Here is a 16,579-nt window from a genome sequence, read left to right as displayed (position 1 = left end):
AGCTGTGGTTAACCCAGCTGGTCGTTTGTGAAAAGTGCATCCAGTTCCAGAAACAACAAGAACAGAGTGGATGAGGAGGAAAAAGGTGACAGACGCAAAAAATATTGTCATTCCATGTGTATCAGGTCTATCTGAGAAACTGATTTAACCCCCAATTCCAACCCTTGATGGTAAATATACTCTATTTTCTTTGGAGAAATACAGCAGGTGCACCTCATCTATCATGGCCGAGTTGTTGCAAAGAAACGATTAATGAAGATGGAGTTGAAGTTGAGTCTGGCAGGGGGGGCCACTTTGTCCTCCATGTGCTTGATGGCGACTTGAGCCGCGCCCCCTGCAAACCCACCCACTGCGCCCCCGATGACACTGTAGAGAACCATCCCCCCTGGCCCCTCTATTGAGCCAACAAGCGCCCCCATGACGGCGCCCACCACCACGCCGGTGCCCACCCCTCTGACCAGCGATGTTCTCAGCCAGCCGTTGTCTACTTCCGCCTTGGCCCGAATGTCGGCGCTGACGCTGGCCGTGTGGGCGTCTTTCTGGCGGTACAGTTCATCCGACAAGTACTTCTTCTCCAACTCGCTCCACACCTTCTCGTTATCTGCCGTCATCTTCTTCATCAACCTTTTCTCCTCCTCCTTCACGCTGCGCTCGGCTTTCTGGAAGGTCCTGCTGGAGAAGCAGGCTCCGCCTAAAGAGGCCACCAGGTACTCGATCTTCTGCAGCATCTCTCGCTCGCGGCTGCGCTCCCGCCAGTCCTTGTTGAAGATGTAAAAGCGGCCGCCAAAGTCCTCAATTAAATGCCTTAAGGGCCAATCTGTGTTCTGCACCAATCCCTCCAAGGCGGCTTCTTCCGGGTTCCCGTCGTAGGCCAACAGCACGATGCAGTGTCTCAAACAGCGCCTCCCGAAACGCTTCATCATCAGCTGAGGCGTCCTGATGTCGTTCGGGGAGATCTGCTCCATGTCGAAGGCCACCAGGAAGGCGTGCGGGCCAGGCATGGACAAGCACTTGGACCTCCTTACTTCCATCTTCCTCTTGGCTCGGGATATGTCCTTATCGTAGATGTTGGGGGCGTTGATCACGGCCACTCGTCTTCCGGCCAGCTCACCCAAAATCTTCCTGCTGCCGGAAATGCTGGAGATGTCCTTAGAAAACTCCGCCTTTCCCAGGATTGCATTGGTGAGCTGGAACTGAGACGGTCCGCTGCTGCCGACCACCATCAGTCTCAGTTCCAAAGAGGAGCCTGTGGAAGAGAAGTTCTTCTTTTAAACAGCGCCGTTACTTGATGCACTATTGCATTCATGGTGACAGCAAAAGTATACCTTTTTTCCTCTTCTCCATTGTGGATGGACAGACAGTTATACGCTGCCACACAACTGGCCCTTGCAATAAAAACACACCCCTAAATCGATCTTCTCTCTCTCTCTCTGACGCGGTAATTGGCTGCCAGATTTAATGTCAAGTGGAAAATGTCCCGAGGGTAGTGTCTAATCAAACACCCATCTGTTTTATTTCTATGTGAATGATTGATTGTACAGATATGGTGTTGTTTCTGCTGGGCAAGTATGCCTGACGCGCCTCCTACAGCGCCTTGGGTCATCTACAGGGTCATCAGCCGGAGACCACCGCTCATTGGAGTTTCGCTCTCTTTAACCCCGGAACGCCTCCTGGTGGTGGAGCGGTGGCAGGAACATCTCCCTGCCACCCCCTGCAGCCGACCCATCTTATTGCCTCGACCCCCAGTACTTATCCCTCCTCCTCAGCCACAACCAGAAGCTTCCATTTTCTGCTTCCTCTGCAAGGGCCTTGGTTTCCCTTTCAGCCGTTCCCACATCTCGGAGCAGCCTTGATGTTGATGTACTGACGAAGCCCCGACAGCCCACTACCACAGGGTAGATGGTAGTGGACCAGCCTGCCTCTCTGCACTCAGCAGCCAGATCTGCATACTTGGCTGCTTTGTGCTCGTAGCCTGCCTGGATTCCCCTCCTCCCAGGGGATGGTGAGCTCAATCAGCAGTACTATTTTTTTATCAATACAACTCCTATCAAAGTTCTTCGACCAAGCACATCAAGTTAATGCAGAGTGTGGCTGTTATTTATTTGAAATGTATTATTACTTACAACATTTTCTTAATTACCTGAAATGATTTAAACAAAAACGAAGTCATCAGCATTTCACATCTCGGTTGATTGTAGCAAAAAATCAAAACCCCTCTATATTGTGTGTGTTTTTCACATTTAGATCATTTCTTTTTTTGCCTTTGTTTTATCCCGCAACATTTACGTGACATAACTTTATCATTTATTTTGTTTAATGGTGTTGGTGTGTTTTTTGTTTGGACCATTAATGTGTTTGAAAATGTTCGACTTTTGCTGCGCTACCATGATTATGGTTATGGTGGAAGTGTATTTACATATGTAACCTATTTTTATGGACTTGCCTCTTTGCGATGTCAAATTCCTGTTATAAACTGTTATACAGTATTGAGCTCTTATTTTGAAGGCGCTATGAGCGGAAGTGGTGACACGTTGTGGTGAAGCGTTTGTTTTCAAAAACTCCGCTCCAAAAACGATGATTCTGTGTTCCAAATGTAAGTTATTTACTGAAATTGAGTGAGCCTATGGCTTTGCACTCATATATATATATATATATATATATATATATATATATATATATATATATATATATATATATATATATATATATATATATATATATATATATATATATATAGTTGAAGTTATATATATATATATGTATATATATATACATATATATATATATATATATATGTATATATATATATATATATGTATATATATATATATATATATATATATATATATATATATATATATATATATATATATATATATACATATATATATACATATATATATATATACATATATATATACATATATATATATATACATATATATATATATATATATATATATATATATATATATATATATATATATATATATATATATATATATATATATATATATATATATATATATATTGCATTCTATTTTAGTTACTTTGAATTTACAACCCCCTGGCGCTGTTTTGTACTGTTTTTGTACTTGGATTATTATTTCTCAACTGTTTGTAAATGTTGAAATGTATAAATAAAGGTTTATAAAAAATAAAAAAATCAAATAAAAAAACTACGCTCCACCACAATGTATCACCACTTCCGCTCTTAGCGCCTTCAAAATAAGAGCTCAAGGCATATACTGTACAGTTTATAACAGGAACTTAACATCACAAAGAGGCAAATTCATATAAAAATAGGTTACATATATATGAACTGTCATACTGAACCATGAGATCGAAAAAGTTGATCCCAATATAAATTTAGTGTCATCGAATAACTGTAGGTCTTTGCTGTTCCAAGAATAAACGTACCTTTATTTTGGTCTAATTTCATTTGGATAATCTGAAAGCGGAACCCTTTTTTCGTGTAGAACCGGATTCCGGACGAACATTTCCTTGTGTTGCACAACACATTACCACTTGTTCGAGAGCGCAAAATGACCTCTGTTTACATATTTGAAATATATTTGGCTCAAAGTGGTGGATATTGTAAGTAAGAGGCACTTTAATAAAGACACAATATGATATTAGATGACGAAATTCAGCGGCGAGGTGGACTTTTAACACTGCAACACACTCTTCGTGTTGACCTATTTAACTGAACGGGCCAGCGGCAAACACGCGAGTGTCACAAATGGAGTAAAATAAACTTCTAATAAAGATGCAGAACATCTTTAGAGCGACACGTCGTGCGTTAAAACCCAACCAAGGCTGCTTCTCTGGGATGAGTACGGGAGAATTATCCAAGGACGTATCAGAATGTTCCCAGCACGATGACACATGTTTAACGAAGGAGGCTTCTCTCTACATTCACGTAAGTTACATTTAATACGTTTTACACATGAACGCAACAAACACTACTTTACTAGACGTGGAATTGCTCTGCACGAGTTAGATAGAAGCATAGACATCTTATAAGGGTGCGCAGCATGGAGCGCTACTGCCTACTGGCGCTGACGAGACGCGGGGCCGCCATCTTGGAGTGGTGATCCGCTCCACTCAGTGCAATTCATTTGGCAGGAGCAATGAACATTTAATTCATTTTACCTCACTGAATACCACTGATTTTCACGCGCTTTTTTGTGTAGCTATGATAAAGGACACATGTATTATTATTTATAGTTTGCTTAACAGTAATATAATATTATTATATGCTATAAGTGACCAGACGTCCGAGATCAAAACTGGAAATATAATCCCAGAGAAGGGTCAGCTATTTTTAAATTGAAGAAACAATATGATTAGGTTATATATACATGCGTATATCCTACATAAACAACATTATATATCTATATATCTTATAGACTGTATCTCTGTTGCTGCAGCAGCAGAGAGTTTATTCTGTCTTGACACTTTGTATTGATATTTTTTATTACATTCTTCCCTTAAATGATCATATTTACAGTGATTGTTTTATATGTATTTGTTATGTATGTCGCTTTGGATAAAAGCGTCTGCCAAATATTTCAACATAAACATATATAAACACCTGAAAGTCTTTATATCAGCTAAAACCACCAATCTGTTTCACTGGATTCAGAATAAAACCAAATTCTGTCTTAAAATCTTTATCTTCATCATTTATTTCAACTTTATGTTATTCAAGTATGACATTTTTAAATGTAATTAATGTCATTGACAAGCAATTCTATTATGGTCATACTCTTGTTTGCTATCGGCTAGGATTTCAGTACTATTGAAGATCTTTGCTCCTTCTCAACTCTGTGCTAATATTCTTTTCACAAAATACAACCAATAGTACGTTAATGTTAAATCTTACTTGTGAAAAGTAATCCCCCGATTCCTATTTTCAACAGTCCGCTCATTTGAGCAGGAAAACGCTGAACACCATCTTTGTTTTCTACCTGTCAACTGTCAGTTTAGCATCTTTGTTTTCTACCTGTCAACGGTCAGTTTAGCATCTTTGTTTTCTACCTGTCAGCTGTCAGTTTAGCATCTTTGTTTTCTACCTGTCAACGGTCAGTTTAGCATCTTTGTTTTCTACCTGTCAACTGTCAGTTTAGCATCTTTGTTTTCTACCTGTCAACGGTCAGTTTAGCATCTTTGTTTTCTACCTGTCAACTGTCAGTTTAGCATCTTTGTTTTCTACCTGTCAACTGTCAGTTTAGCATCTTTGTTTTCTACCTGTCAACTGTCAGTTTAGCATCTTTGTTTTCTACCTGTCAACTGTCTGTTTAGCATCTTTGTTTTCTACCTGTCAACTGTCAGTTTAGCATCTTTGTTTTCTACCTGTCAACTGTCCGTTTAGCATCTTTGTTTTCTACCTGTCACCTGTCAGTTTAGCATCTTTGTTTTCTACCTGTCAGCTGTCAGTTTAGCATCTTTGTTTTCTACCTGTCAACTGTCAGTTTAGCATCTTCGTTTTCTACCTGTCAACTGTCAGTTTAGCATCTTTGTTTTCTACCTGTCAGCTGTCAGTTTAGCATCTTTGTTTTCTACCTGTCAACGGTCAGTTTAGCATCTTTATTTTCTACCAGTCAACTGTCAGTTTTGCATCTTTGTTTTCTACCTGTCAACTGTCAGTTTAGCATCTTTGTTTTCTACCTGTCAACGGTCAGTTTAGCATCTTTGTTTTGTACCTGTCAACTGTCAGTTTAGCATCTTTGTTTTCTACCTGTCAACTGTCAGTTTAGCATCTTTGTTTTCTACCTGTCAACTGTCAGTTTAGCATCTTTGTTTTCTACCTGTCAACTGTCAGTTTAGCATCTTTGTTTTCTACCTGTCAACTGTCAGTTTAGCATCTTTGTTTTCTACCTGTCAACTGTCAGTTTAGCATCTTTGTTTTCTACCTGTCAACTGTCAGTTTAGCATCTTTGTTTTCTACCTGTCAACTGTCAGTTTAGCATCTTTGGTTTCTACCTGTCAACGGTCAGTTTAGCATCTTTGTTTTCTACCTGTCAACTGTCAGTTTAGCATCTTTGTTTTCTACCTGTCAACTGTCAGTTTAGCATCTTTGTTTTCTACCTGTCAACTGTCAGATTAGCATCTTTGTTTTCTACCTGTCAACTGTCAGTTTAGCATCTTTGTTTTCTACCTGTCAACTGTCAGTTTAGCATCTTTGTTTTCTACCTGTCAACTGTCAGTTTAGCATCTTTGTTTTCTACCTGTCAACTGTCAGTTTAGGCTGCTCGCCGGCTCCTCATCACCACTTCAAGATGGCGGCCCAATTTCTCATGTCACAGCAGCCAATGCTGCGTCTACTTATAACATGTCTATGGATAGAAGTGCCAGAACTTTTCAGTCTTGAGGCTCAGACTTCAGAATTCTTTTTACTCTTTAGCGCCACCGTACTACTACGGAAGCAAGCCGGAAGTGCATTCAAACAAACAATAATTTGTTTGACCAGCCTCATTGACTTCTCCTTGATTTGTGAATTACCCATTCTATTTATATACCCCATTTATAATCACCAGGATAAGTAAACAAATATTCTTTAATATGACTTCAACTTCCAGTAGTGATGTCCAATTTCATTATAAACGCTCACCTTCACTAACCTGACTCTGGCCAGATCCTTGTAGTTGGCTGAGCTCCACACAAGGATCTGGGACTTCTCAATAGGAGATGTATTTCAGAAGGCGGGGCCTTGTAAAAAAATATAATCATTGTATGTGATTGGATAAACCACTTGTCCGTTATCTTGAATGACGTGCTACTTCATAACCTGACTCTGGCCAGATCCTTGGAGTTGGCTGAGCTCCACACAAGGATCTGGGACTTCTCAAAAGGAGATGTATTTCAGAAGGTGGGGCCTTCTAAAAAAGTTCTCTCAAGGACACAACGGACGTGCCGAAGTTGGTAGTAGGTGGGGATTGAACCAAGAACCCTCAGGTTGCTGGCACGGCCACTCTCCCAACACGCCACGCCATCCCCGTCCCGTTGTAAATTGTAAGATATCCACATACTGCAATTGCCTAAAAGTTGTCCTTAATATCTGCACCAAATGATATTTGACTAAATTCCTGTGCCATCAATGTTAAGCACTTAATACAGGGGTGTCAAAGTCAAGGCCCGCGAATGACTGATCTATGGCCCCCGGGATGATATTTGATTAGTACTGTAATAGAACACAGCCGCCTGCTGCTGTTTTGCACGCACCAATCATCATCATCTGCGGTCATTCGAACGAGTATGACAATCCTCCTGGTAGGGGTGTATCCCTTTTATGGAGGATGCCTGTGCGTGACTTTGTTTAACGTGGGGAGACTGGTGCGCAGACAGTCACCACACGATCCTTGACAGAATCGGGTCAGGGTCCAGTGGTATGGAGTCCAAGACGACTGGGGACCCTTTTCTGCTGCGCCCTTCTTCCACCATCGCAGCCGTTGTGGTAGTTCTTAAATCTACCGCCTTCCGCCTGCTCCGCCGTTGAGGTTTTCACCGTATCCCTGGCTAGGGGGGCAGTCAAGTACTAGGCCTCTGCCAAGGGCCACCTGTGGTGACAGTAGTAAAGGGGTTAACCTCCTAGTGCCCCAAGACCCCATAGAGGAGCCTCCACTGCCGGGTGCACTTTAACGTCATGCCCAGGACATACGCACCAATACTCCACCAGGGACCCCATCAGGTCATACAAATGGGGTCCCACAGTACATTTTTGAGGTCCCACTTTTTGGTAACAGTTTTGAAAGAAAATGATAAATGTTTGCATTATCCTGTTATATCTCACATTCTATATTGTGTTTTGGAAAAAGGTTGTCATAAACATTAGTTCATTCATTAAAAAAAATAATACATAAGAAAACACGTTTTTATGAATATGTAAATGTATTCAGTTATAAACATTCTTTCACTTTCTTCTTTCCTTCATGGATCTAAACTTTACCACTATATTTTTATTGTAATATTTTCAGAATGTGTTTGTTCTATTTTTGGCCAAAGGAAACAATCTGAAGTTGTCTTTATTTTTTACTTTTAATGCCATGATTTTAATAGTCCGGCCCTCCATGTGGCCCCTGAGTTAAAATGACTTTGACACCCCTGACTTAATATAAAGCCAAAGTGGAGGATCAGTTGTGTGGAGTGACTTCTTTCTTGACACATTTATATCTACACTACCGTTCAAAAGTTTGGGGTCACCCAAACAATTTTGTGGAATAGCCTTCATTTCTAAGAACAAGAATAGACTGTCGAGTTTCGGATGAAAGTTCTCTTTTTCTGGCCATTTTCAGCGTTTAATTGACCCCACAAAAGTGATGCTCCAGAAACTCAATCTGCTCAAAGGAAGGTCAGTTTTGTAGCTTCTGTAACGAGCTAAAGTGTTTTCAGATGTGTGAACATGATTGCACAAGGGTTTTCTAATCATCAATTTGCCTTCTGAGCCAATGAGCAAACACATTGTACCATTAGAACACTGGAGTGATAGTTGCTGGAAATGGGCCTCTATACACCTATGTAGATATTGCACCAAAAAGCAGACATTTGCAGCTAGAATAGTCATTTGCCACATTAGCGACGTATAGAGTGTATTTCTTTAAACTTAAGACTAGTTTAAAGTTATCTTCATTGAAAAGTACAGTGCTTTTCCTTCAAAAATAAGGACATTTCAATGTGACCCCAAACTTTTGAACGGTAGTGTATATATATTGCATTTTTCAGCATTTGTTTGCACAACTAGATCTGTGACGCCTTGCTCATAATTCCTTTTCTTCACAGTGGCCTTACTGCCTGAAGCGATGCTCCTACTGCAACTTTAACAAGTACATCCCTAAAGACAACAATAACCACATATTGACCCAGTGTCTTCTGCGGGAGACAGCGACTCTGCTGCAGCTTAGTCAAGTGTCCTGGTACTATCGTTTGCTATGTCAGATATTAGTCCCCAAACTGCACCACACATCTAATCGCACTTGCTTTCCCCCTTGCAGCATCACCTCTGTGTTCTTTGGCGGTGGGACCCCAAGCCTGGCGCACCCCTCCACTGTCTCTGCCTTGCTGGAAACCGTCTCCAGGCATGTGGGTCTTGCAGACGAGGCCGAGGTCACGTTGGAGGTCAATCCAACTCCTGAGGGGAGGTCAAAGTTGGAGGATTTTAGCCAAGCAGGGGTTAACCGTTTCTCCATTGGGGTGCAGGCAAGTATCACGTCAATGTTATCCAGCCATCTATACATTTCCTGTACGGCTGAGCTGAAGCCTAATGATGGTATTTCTTTCATGATTAATAACTTAGTCAACTACTTGGAAGATAAAAAGCAGATAATAGATTTTTTTTAACTTTATTATGGGATAAGGGGCTTAGGCGGATGAGCGGCCGTGCCAGCAACTTGAGGGTTGCAGGTTCGATCCCAGCTTCCGCCATCCTAATCATGAGCCGTTGTGTCTTGGGCAAGACGCTTCACCCATTTTGCTCCCAGTGGCATCTACACTGGTGTATGAATGTACAGGACTCCCTTGAAAAAGAGATTGTTAATCTCAATGGGAATTTCTTTGCTAAATAGAGGTTGGAAAAATAATAATTTAGAGGATTTTGATTTGTTTTTACATATTTGAAATATTTAGGTTTGTTATGGTTGGAGGAGGGAGTTGTGACGACACAGTTCCACAAGGGGGCAATATTGCTCTATGTATTTATTATATATATCAACAATATAATATAATAAATAATGAATAGAGATGTCCGATAATATCGGACTGCCGATATTATCGGCCGATAAATGCTTTAAAATGTAATATCGGAAATTATCGGTATCGATTTCAAAAAGTAAAATTTAAGACTTTTTAAAATGCCGCTGTACGGAGTGCTACACGGACGTAGGGAGAAGTACAGAGCGCCAATAAACCTTAAAGGCACTGCCTTTACGTGCCGACCCAATCACATAATATCTACGGCTTTTCACACACACAAGTGAATGCACAGCATACTTGGTCAACAGCCATACAGGTCACACTGAGGGGGTCCGTATAAGCAACTTTAACACTGTTACAAATATGCGCCACACTGTGAACCCACACCAAACAAGAATGACAAACACATTTCGGGAGAACATCCGCACCGTAACACAACATAAACACAACAGAACAAATACCCAGAACCCTTTGCAGTACTAACTCTTCCGGGACGCTACAATATACACCCCCCCGCTACCGCCTACCAATACCCCTCCCCCCCAACCCTGCCCACCTCAACCTCCTCATGCTTTCTCAGGGAGAGCATGTCCCAAATTCCAAGCTGCTGTTTTGAGACATGTTAAAAAAAATAATGCACTTTGTGACTTCAATAATAAATATGGCAGTGCCATGTTGGCATTTTTTTCCATAACTTGAGTCCTATTTATTTTGGAAAACCTTGTTACATTGTTTAATGCATCCAGCGGGGCATCACAACAGAATTAGGCATAATAATGTGTTCATTCCACCATTGTATATATCGATAATGGAATCGGTAACTAAGAGTTGGACAGTATCGGAATATCGGATATCGGCCAAAAAGCCATTATCGGACATCTCTAATAATGAACAATATAATTAATAAACTATAGAATGGAGTGTGACTAAATTCAAGAGTGTGTATGGTGTGAGACTATGTGAAGCAGTTATCTGTTGAGTGTTACCGGGAGGCGTTGTTCCAAACTGGAAATCCAAGAGGGCAAGGCAAAAAGGATGTCCGTAAGCAGGCGAAAGATCCAGGGGCGAGAGAGAGGGGCGTCAGAGTCCGTGTCCACGCGAGGGGGTCGAGATCCGGGAAGGCAGTCGAGATCCAGGGGGGGAAATCCAAGGGAGCGAGACGCACAGCTCAAAACCAAGGCAACGGAAGGAAAACACTGCAGGCACAAGGGAGAAGACAGGGGACAAATCAAGCACGGGGAAGAAACACAGAGCAGGGAAGCCCAGACTTCCCTCTCCCCAGCCACTTCGTCCAGCTCCTCCCGGGGCATCTCGAGGCGTTCCCAGGCCAGTCGGGAGACATAGTCTTCCCGACGTGTCCTGGATCTTCCCCGTGGCCTCCTACCGGTCGGACGTGCCCTAAACACCTCCCTAGGGAGGCGTTCGGGTGGTATCCTGACCAGATGCCCGAACCACCTCATCAGGCTCCTCTCCATGTGGAGGAACAGTGACTTTACTTTGAGCTCCTCCCAGATGACAGAGCTTCTCACCCTATCTCTAAGGGAGAGCCCCACCACCTGGCGGAGGGAACTCATTTCGGCCGCTTGTACCCGTGATCTTGTCCTTTCAGTCATAACCCAAAGCTCATGACTATAGGTGAGGATGGGAACGTAGATCGACCGGTAAATTGAGAGCTTTGCCTTCCAGCTCAGCTCCTTCTTCACCACAACGGATCGATACAGCGTCCGCATTACTGAAGACGCCGCACCGATCCGCCTGTCGACCTCACGATCCACTCTTCCCTCACTCGTGAACAAGACTCCGAGGTACTTGAACTCCTCCACTTGGGGCAGGGTCTCCTTCTCCTCCCCAACCCGGTACATCATAGAGAACTAAGTTCCCGCCAGGATCCTTGGGTCCACTGGTCCTTATACAGCTCGCCCTCATCAATCCCAGGTGTGCAGATTGCCGATCGCCCACAGCCTTGCCGCCATGTGGGCGTGACGCGGCCAGCGCGAGCAGGGGCGTGTCTCGGCTCGCTGCCAGCGTAGGTGCTGGTAGACTCAGCTGCCGGGCAAAAGCGGGTTCGAGCCCGCGCCGTGACAAGGTTTTTGCTATAATCAATCTGCTTTAAACATGGAAGCCAAATAAAACAAACAGTGTAAATACAGTTTAACATAGCTGGCAAACCTTTGTGTATTTACTTTCCACCACTCTTCTATGATGTTCTGAACATCTGATTAAATGCCATTGTCGCTTAACTTTCAATCTCCCTTCTTTAGCCAGCAAACTCTTTCAGACTGATTTAATGGCAGCCTCTGCAGGTGGTGTTCTTCATTTGGCCTCCACTGCCTTCTTTCCAGTACTACTATATACAACACGCTGTAGCTTTATCAACACCAACAATCAATCCACTAATCAATTTGTATCCCCACTTGGGGCCTTGATGTCTAATTCTACTTTCAATCGTTCAGTCTTTGCAGCAAGAGAGCTTAAAACTCTTGGGCCGAGACCACAGCCCCAGTCAGGCTGTGCAGACCATCGAGGAGGCTCGCAGGCTGTGCCCGGGGAGGGTGTCGGTAGACGTCATATTCGGACGCCCCAACCAAACCTTGCAATCCTGGGAGGCGGAGTTGTCAGAGCTGCTGATGCTGAGCGACGCGCATGTGTCTCTCTACCAGCTGACCCCGGAGCGAGGAACCTTACTCTTTAAACAGCTGCAAGGCGGTGAACTGGCGTTGCCCAACGACCACCAGATGGCGGAGATGTATGAGAGCGCCAGAAGGATGCTGAAGGAGCACGGCTTCCAGCAGTACGAGGTGTCAAACTTTGCCAGACATGTGAGTCTGAAATGTATGTCCTCTTTAAAGATCACCAGCACACCTTCGGATACACTTGCACCACCTAAGTCAGTGTTTTTCAACCTTTTTTTTATCCAAGGCACATTTTTTTCATTAAAAAATACAGAGGCACACCACCAGCAGAAAAGGTTAAAAAAATGAAACTCCACCAGGTTGTCGTGCCTTATCTTGAGTTTGTTGTTGTTTCCTGTGTGTAGTGCTTTAGTTTCGGTCTTGCGCTGTTATTTTGGTGACCCTTCCTTTTTTGTTGGTGTTCTCCTTTAGCAGCTCCATGCCTTCCTTTGAGCGCTATTGCCCGCACCGGCTTTGTTTTTTCGCAATCAAGACTATTGAAGTTGTGCGTATGCTATCCTTCTTTGTGGGGACATTGTTGATTGTCATGTCATGTACGGGATGTGCTTTGTGGACGCTGTCTTTGCTCCACACGCTGTAAGTTTTTGCTGTCGTCCAGCATTCTGTTTTTGTTGACTTTGTAGCCAGTTCAGTTTTACTTTTGTTTTACATAGCCATCCCTATGCTTCAGTGCCTTTTCCTAGCGGGACTCGCCTTTTGTTGATTTTTGGTTTAAGCGTTACATACCTTTTTACCTGCACGCTGTGCTCTGCATATTGGGATCACGACAAACCGTCCTCGACACATTCCGACTTCTACAAAGCTATGAACTACCTGCTGCCACCTACTGATATGGAGTATTACATGGTTACCCTGCCAAGCTCTACACAGCACAGACACTAGACAACGGCACATTATTATGATTATTGATTTGCAAAAAATATTTTTGGGACCAATTAGGTGAAGTTGTATAATTTCCCACGGCACACCAGGCAATATTTCACGGCACACTGTGCCGCGGCACAGTGGTTGAAAACCACTGACCTAAGTACAAACCCCTAAAGCAGTGAAGTTGTCACGTTGTGTAAATAGTAAATAAAAAGCGAATACAATGATTTGCAAATCCTTTTCAACTTTCATTCAATTGAACAGACTGCAAAGACAAGATACTTAATGTTCACACTGGAAAACTTTGTTATTTTTTGCAAATAATCATTCACTTAAAATTTAATGGCAGCAGCACTGTTACGTTTACAGGAGGAGGAGTGACGGCACAGTTCCACAAGGGGGCAGTATTGCTGTATGTAATTTATTATATATATATTTTTTTTATTGTATATGTTCACACTGAGAAACTACTTTTTTTTTTTGCAAATAATCATGAACACATTGCAAAAAAGTAGTCACAGGGGCATTTTTACCAGTGTGTTACATGGCCTTTCCTTTTAACAACACTCAGTAAAGGTTTGGGAAGTGAGGAGACACATTTTTGAAGTGGAATTCTTTCCCATTCTTGCTTGATGTACAGCTTAAGTTGTTCAACAGTCTCCCTTCTCATATTTTAGCCTTCACATTTTCAATGGGAGACAGGTCTGGATTACAGGCAGGCCAGTCTAGTACCCACACTCTTTTACTATGCAGCCACGCTGTTGTAACACGTGGCTTGGCATTGTCTTGGTGAAATAAGCAGGGGCATCCATGGTAACGTTGCTTGGATGGCAACATATGTTGCTCCAAAAGCTGTATGTACCTTTCAGCATTAATGGTGCCTTCACAGATGTTAGTTTTTGTGGCAACTGAGCTACCAGTTTGTTACCGTAAAATAACTTTAGTATAATTTTTCCATTTACAGTAACAACAACCTGTAGATTTTACAGTAAAAAAAAAAAAAAGACGGCGTAGTCTGCAACATTTTATAGTAAAAACAGTGGTAGAGTTTTTTTCAATTGAATATACTGTAAAAAAACATCGTAATTTTAACGTAATATCTATTGTCCTTTTTACAGTGTACACTTTGATGGATAACTTGCTTTGAAACCATAAGTCAAGCAGATGTTATAAAGTATTTATTTTAATTTTAAAGTTTGCATGTTCTCCCCGTGACTGCGTGGGTTCCCTCCGGGTACTCCGGCTTCCTCCAAGACATGCACCTGGGTATAGGCTCCTCCCACCTCCAAAGACATGCACCTGGGGATAGGTTGATTGGCAACACTAAAGTGGTCCCTAGTGTGTGAATGTGAGTGTGAATGTTGTCTGTCTATCTGTGCTGGCCCTGTGATGAGGTGGCGACTTGTCCAGGGTGTACCCCGCCTTCCACCCGAATGCAGCTGAGATAGGCTCCAGCACCCCCCGCGACCCCAAAAGGGACAAGCGGTAGAAAATGGATGGATGTGTGGAAACTATGGTTATACATTATTGGTTGCAATATTGCATAATATTAACATTTAAATGGTATGCAATTTCATGCAGTGCATATGTATTATTTTTGTCAAAATGGAAAGAACGAGAATACATTTAGTACGAAAAGATACGGTACTTCATTGATTGATATTTTCCTAGGCCACATAAAATGAGGGCCTTGAGTTTGACGCGTGTGCTTTAGAGGCAATGGCTAGTTCAGTTGAATCAACAGTGCCTCTGCTGGTTGCAGTGGAGTACTGTAATCCAGCTATCCAATTCACTTAAAGGCCTACTGAAAGCCACTACTACCGACCACGCAGTCTGATAGTTTATATATCAATGATGAAATCTTAACATTATAACACATGCCAATACGGCCGGGTTAACTTATAAAGTGACATTTTAAATTTGCCGCTAAACTTCCGGTTCGAAACGCCTCTGAGGATGACGTATGCGCGTGACGTAGCCCGGCGAACACGGGTATGCCTTCCACATTGAAGTCGATACGAAAAAGCTCTGTTTTCATTTCATAATTCCACAGTATTCTGGACATCTGTGTTCGTGAATCTGTTTCAATCATGTTCATTGCATTATGGAGAAGGAAGCCAAGCAAGCAAAGAAGAAAGTTGTCGGTGCGAAATGGACGTATTTTTCGAACGTAGTCAGCCACAACAGTACACAGCCGGCGCTTCTTTGTTTACATTCCCGAAAGATGCAGTCAAGATGGAAGAACTCGGATAACAGAGACTCTAACCAGGAGGACTTTTGATTTGGATACACAGACGCCTGTAGAGAACTGGGACAACACAGACTCTTACCAGGATTACTTTGATTTGGATGACAAAGACGCAGACGTGCTACTGTGAGTATGCAGCTTTGGCTTTTTTTTGCGTATGTACGTAACTTTTTTAAAATATATAAGCTTTATGAACCTTGGGTTAGGTGAACGGTCTTTTGGGCTGAGTGATTGTGTGTGTTGATCATGTGTTTGAATTGTATTGGCGTGTTCTATGGAGCTAGGAGCTAGCAGAGGAGCTAGCATAACACGTACCGTACCTACGTGCGCGTCACGTACGTAACTTTTTAAAAATATATAAGCTTTATGAACCTTGGATTAGGTGAACGGTCTTTTGGGCTGAGTGATTGTGTGTGTTGATCATGTGTTTGAATTGTATTGGCGTGTTCTATGGAGCTAGGAGCTAGCAGAGGAGCTAGCATAACACATACCGTACCTACGTGCGCGTCACGTACGTAACTTTTTAAAAATATATAAGCTTTATGAACCTTGGGTTAGGTGAACGGTCTTTTGGGCTGAGTGATTGTGTGTGTTGATCAGGTGTTTGAATTGTATTGGCGTGTTCTATGGAGCTAGGAGCTAGCAGAGGAGCTAGGAGCTAGCATAACAAACACGCAGGTGTTATTATGCAGGATTAATTTGTGGCATATTAAATATAAGCCTGGTTGTGTTGTGGCTAATAGAGTATATATATGTCTTGTGTTTATTTACTGTTGTAGTCATTCCCAGCTGAATATCAGGTACCGTGAGTATGCAGCCTTGGCTGCTAAACATTCGATAACTTGACCGTATGTGCGCGTCACGTACGTAACTTTTTAAAAATATATAAGCTTTATGAACCTTGGGTTAAGGAAACGGTCTTTTGGGCTGAGTGATGGTGTGTGTTGATCAGGTGTTTGAATTGTATTGGCGTGTTCTATGGAGCTAGGAGCTAGCAGAGGAGCTAGGAGCTAGCATAACAAACACGCAGGTGTTTTTATGCAGGATTAATTTGTGGCATATTAAATATAAGCCTGGTTGT

The 16,579-nt window shown here is 42.4% G+C and overlaps 2 protein-coding genes across 5 annotated transcripts in view; one reads left to right on the top strand and one right to left on the bottom strand.

Annotated features, from left to right (window-relative positions):
* Positions 1 to 221: 221 nt before the first annotated feature.
* LOC133642942 (GTPase IMAP family member 4) lies at positions 222 to 1,353 on the bottom strand. Its single transcript, XM_062037366.1, has 2 exons — positions 1,326 to 1,353; positions 222 to 1,246 (listed from the first exon to the last, which is right to left on the bottom strand). Exons 1-2 carry the CDS (start codon positions 1,342 to 1,344, stop codon positions 222 to 224), a joined length of 1,044 nt encoding a protein of 347 aa, XP_061893350.1. The 5' UTR covers positions 1,345 to 1,353.
* Positions 1,354 to 3,503: 2,150 nt separating this feature from the next.
* The window catches only part of rsad1 (radical S-adenosyl methionine domain containing 1), an 83,498-nt gene continuing 70,422 nt past the window's right edge, over positions 3,504 to 16,579 (top strand). For all 4 annotated transcript variants that reach the window (XM_062036701.1, XM_062036702.1, XM_062036700.1 and 1 more), the window contains exons 1-4: positions 3,504 to 3,922; positions 8,782 to 8,915; positions 8,994 to 9,198; positions 12,144 to 12,509. In XM_062036701.1, the coding sequence (XP_061892685.1) occupies positions 3,770 to 3,922; positions 8,782 to 8,915; positions 8,994 to 9,198; positions 12,144 to 12,509 (858 nt within the window). In that variant the 5' untranslated portion in view covers positions 3,504 to 3,769. The remainder of the gene's footprint in view (positions 3,923 to 8,781; positions 8,916 to 8,993; positions 9,199 to 12,143; positions 12,510 to 16,579) is intronic.

This window comes from Entelurus aequoreus, linkage group LG25 (assembly GCF_033978785.1).
Source record: "Entelurus aequoreus isolate RoL-2023_Sb linkage group LG25, RoL_Eaeq_v1.1, whole genome shotgun sequence".
NCBI classification, from domain to species: domain Eukaryota; kingdom Metazoa; phylum Chordata; class Actinopteri; order Syngnathiformes; family Syngnathidae; genus Entelurus; species Entelurus aequoreus.
The sequence above is the reverse complement of the archived record's forward strand: the minus strand, read 5'-3'. Positions and strand labels throughout refer to the sequence as shown.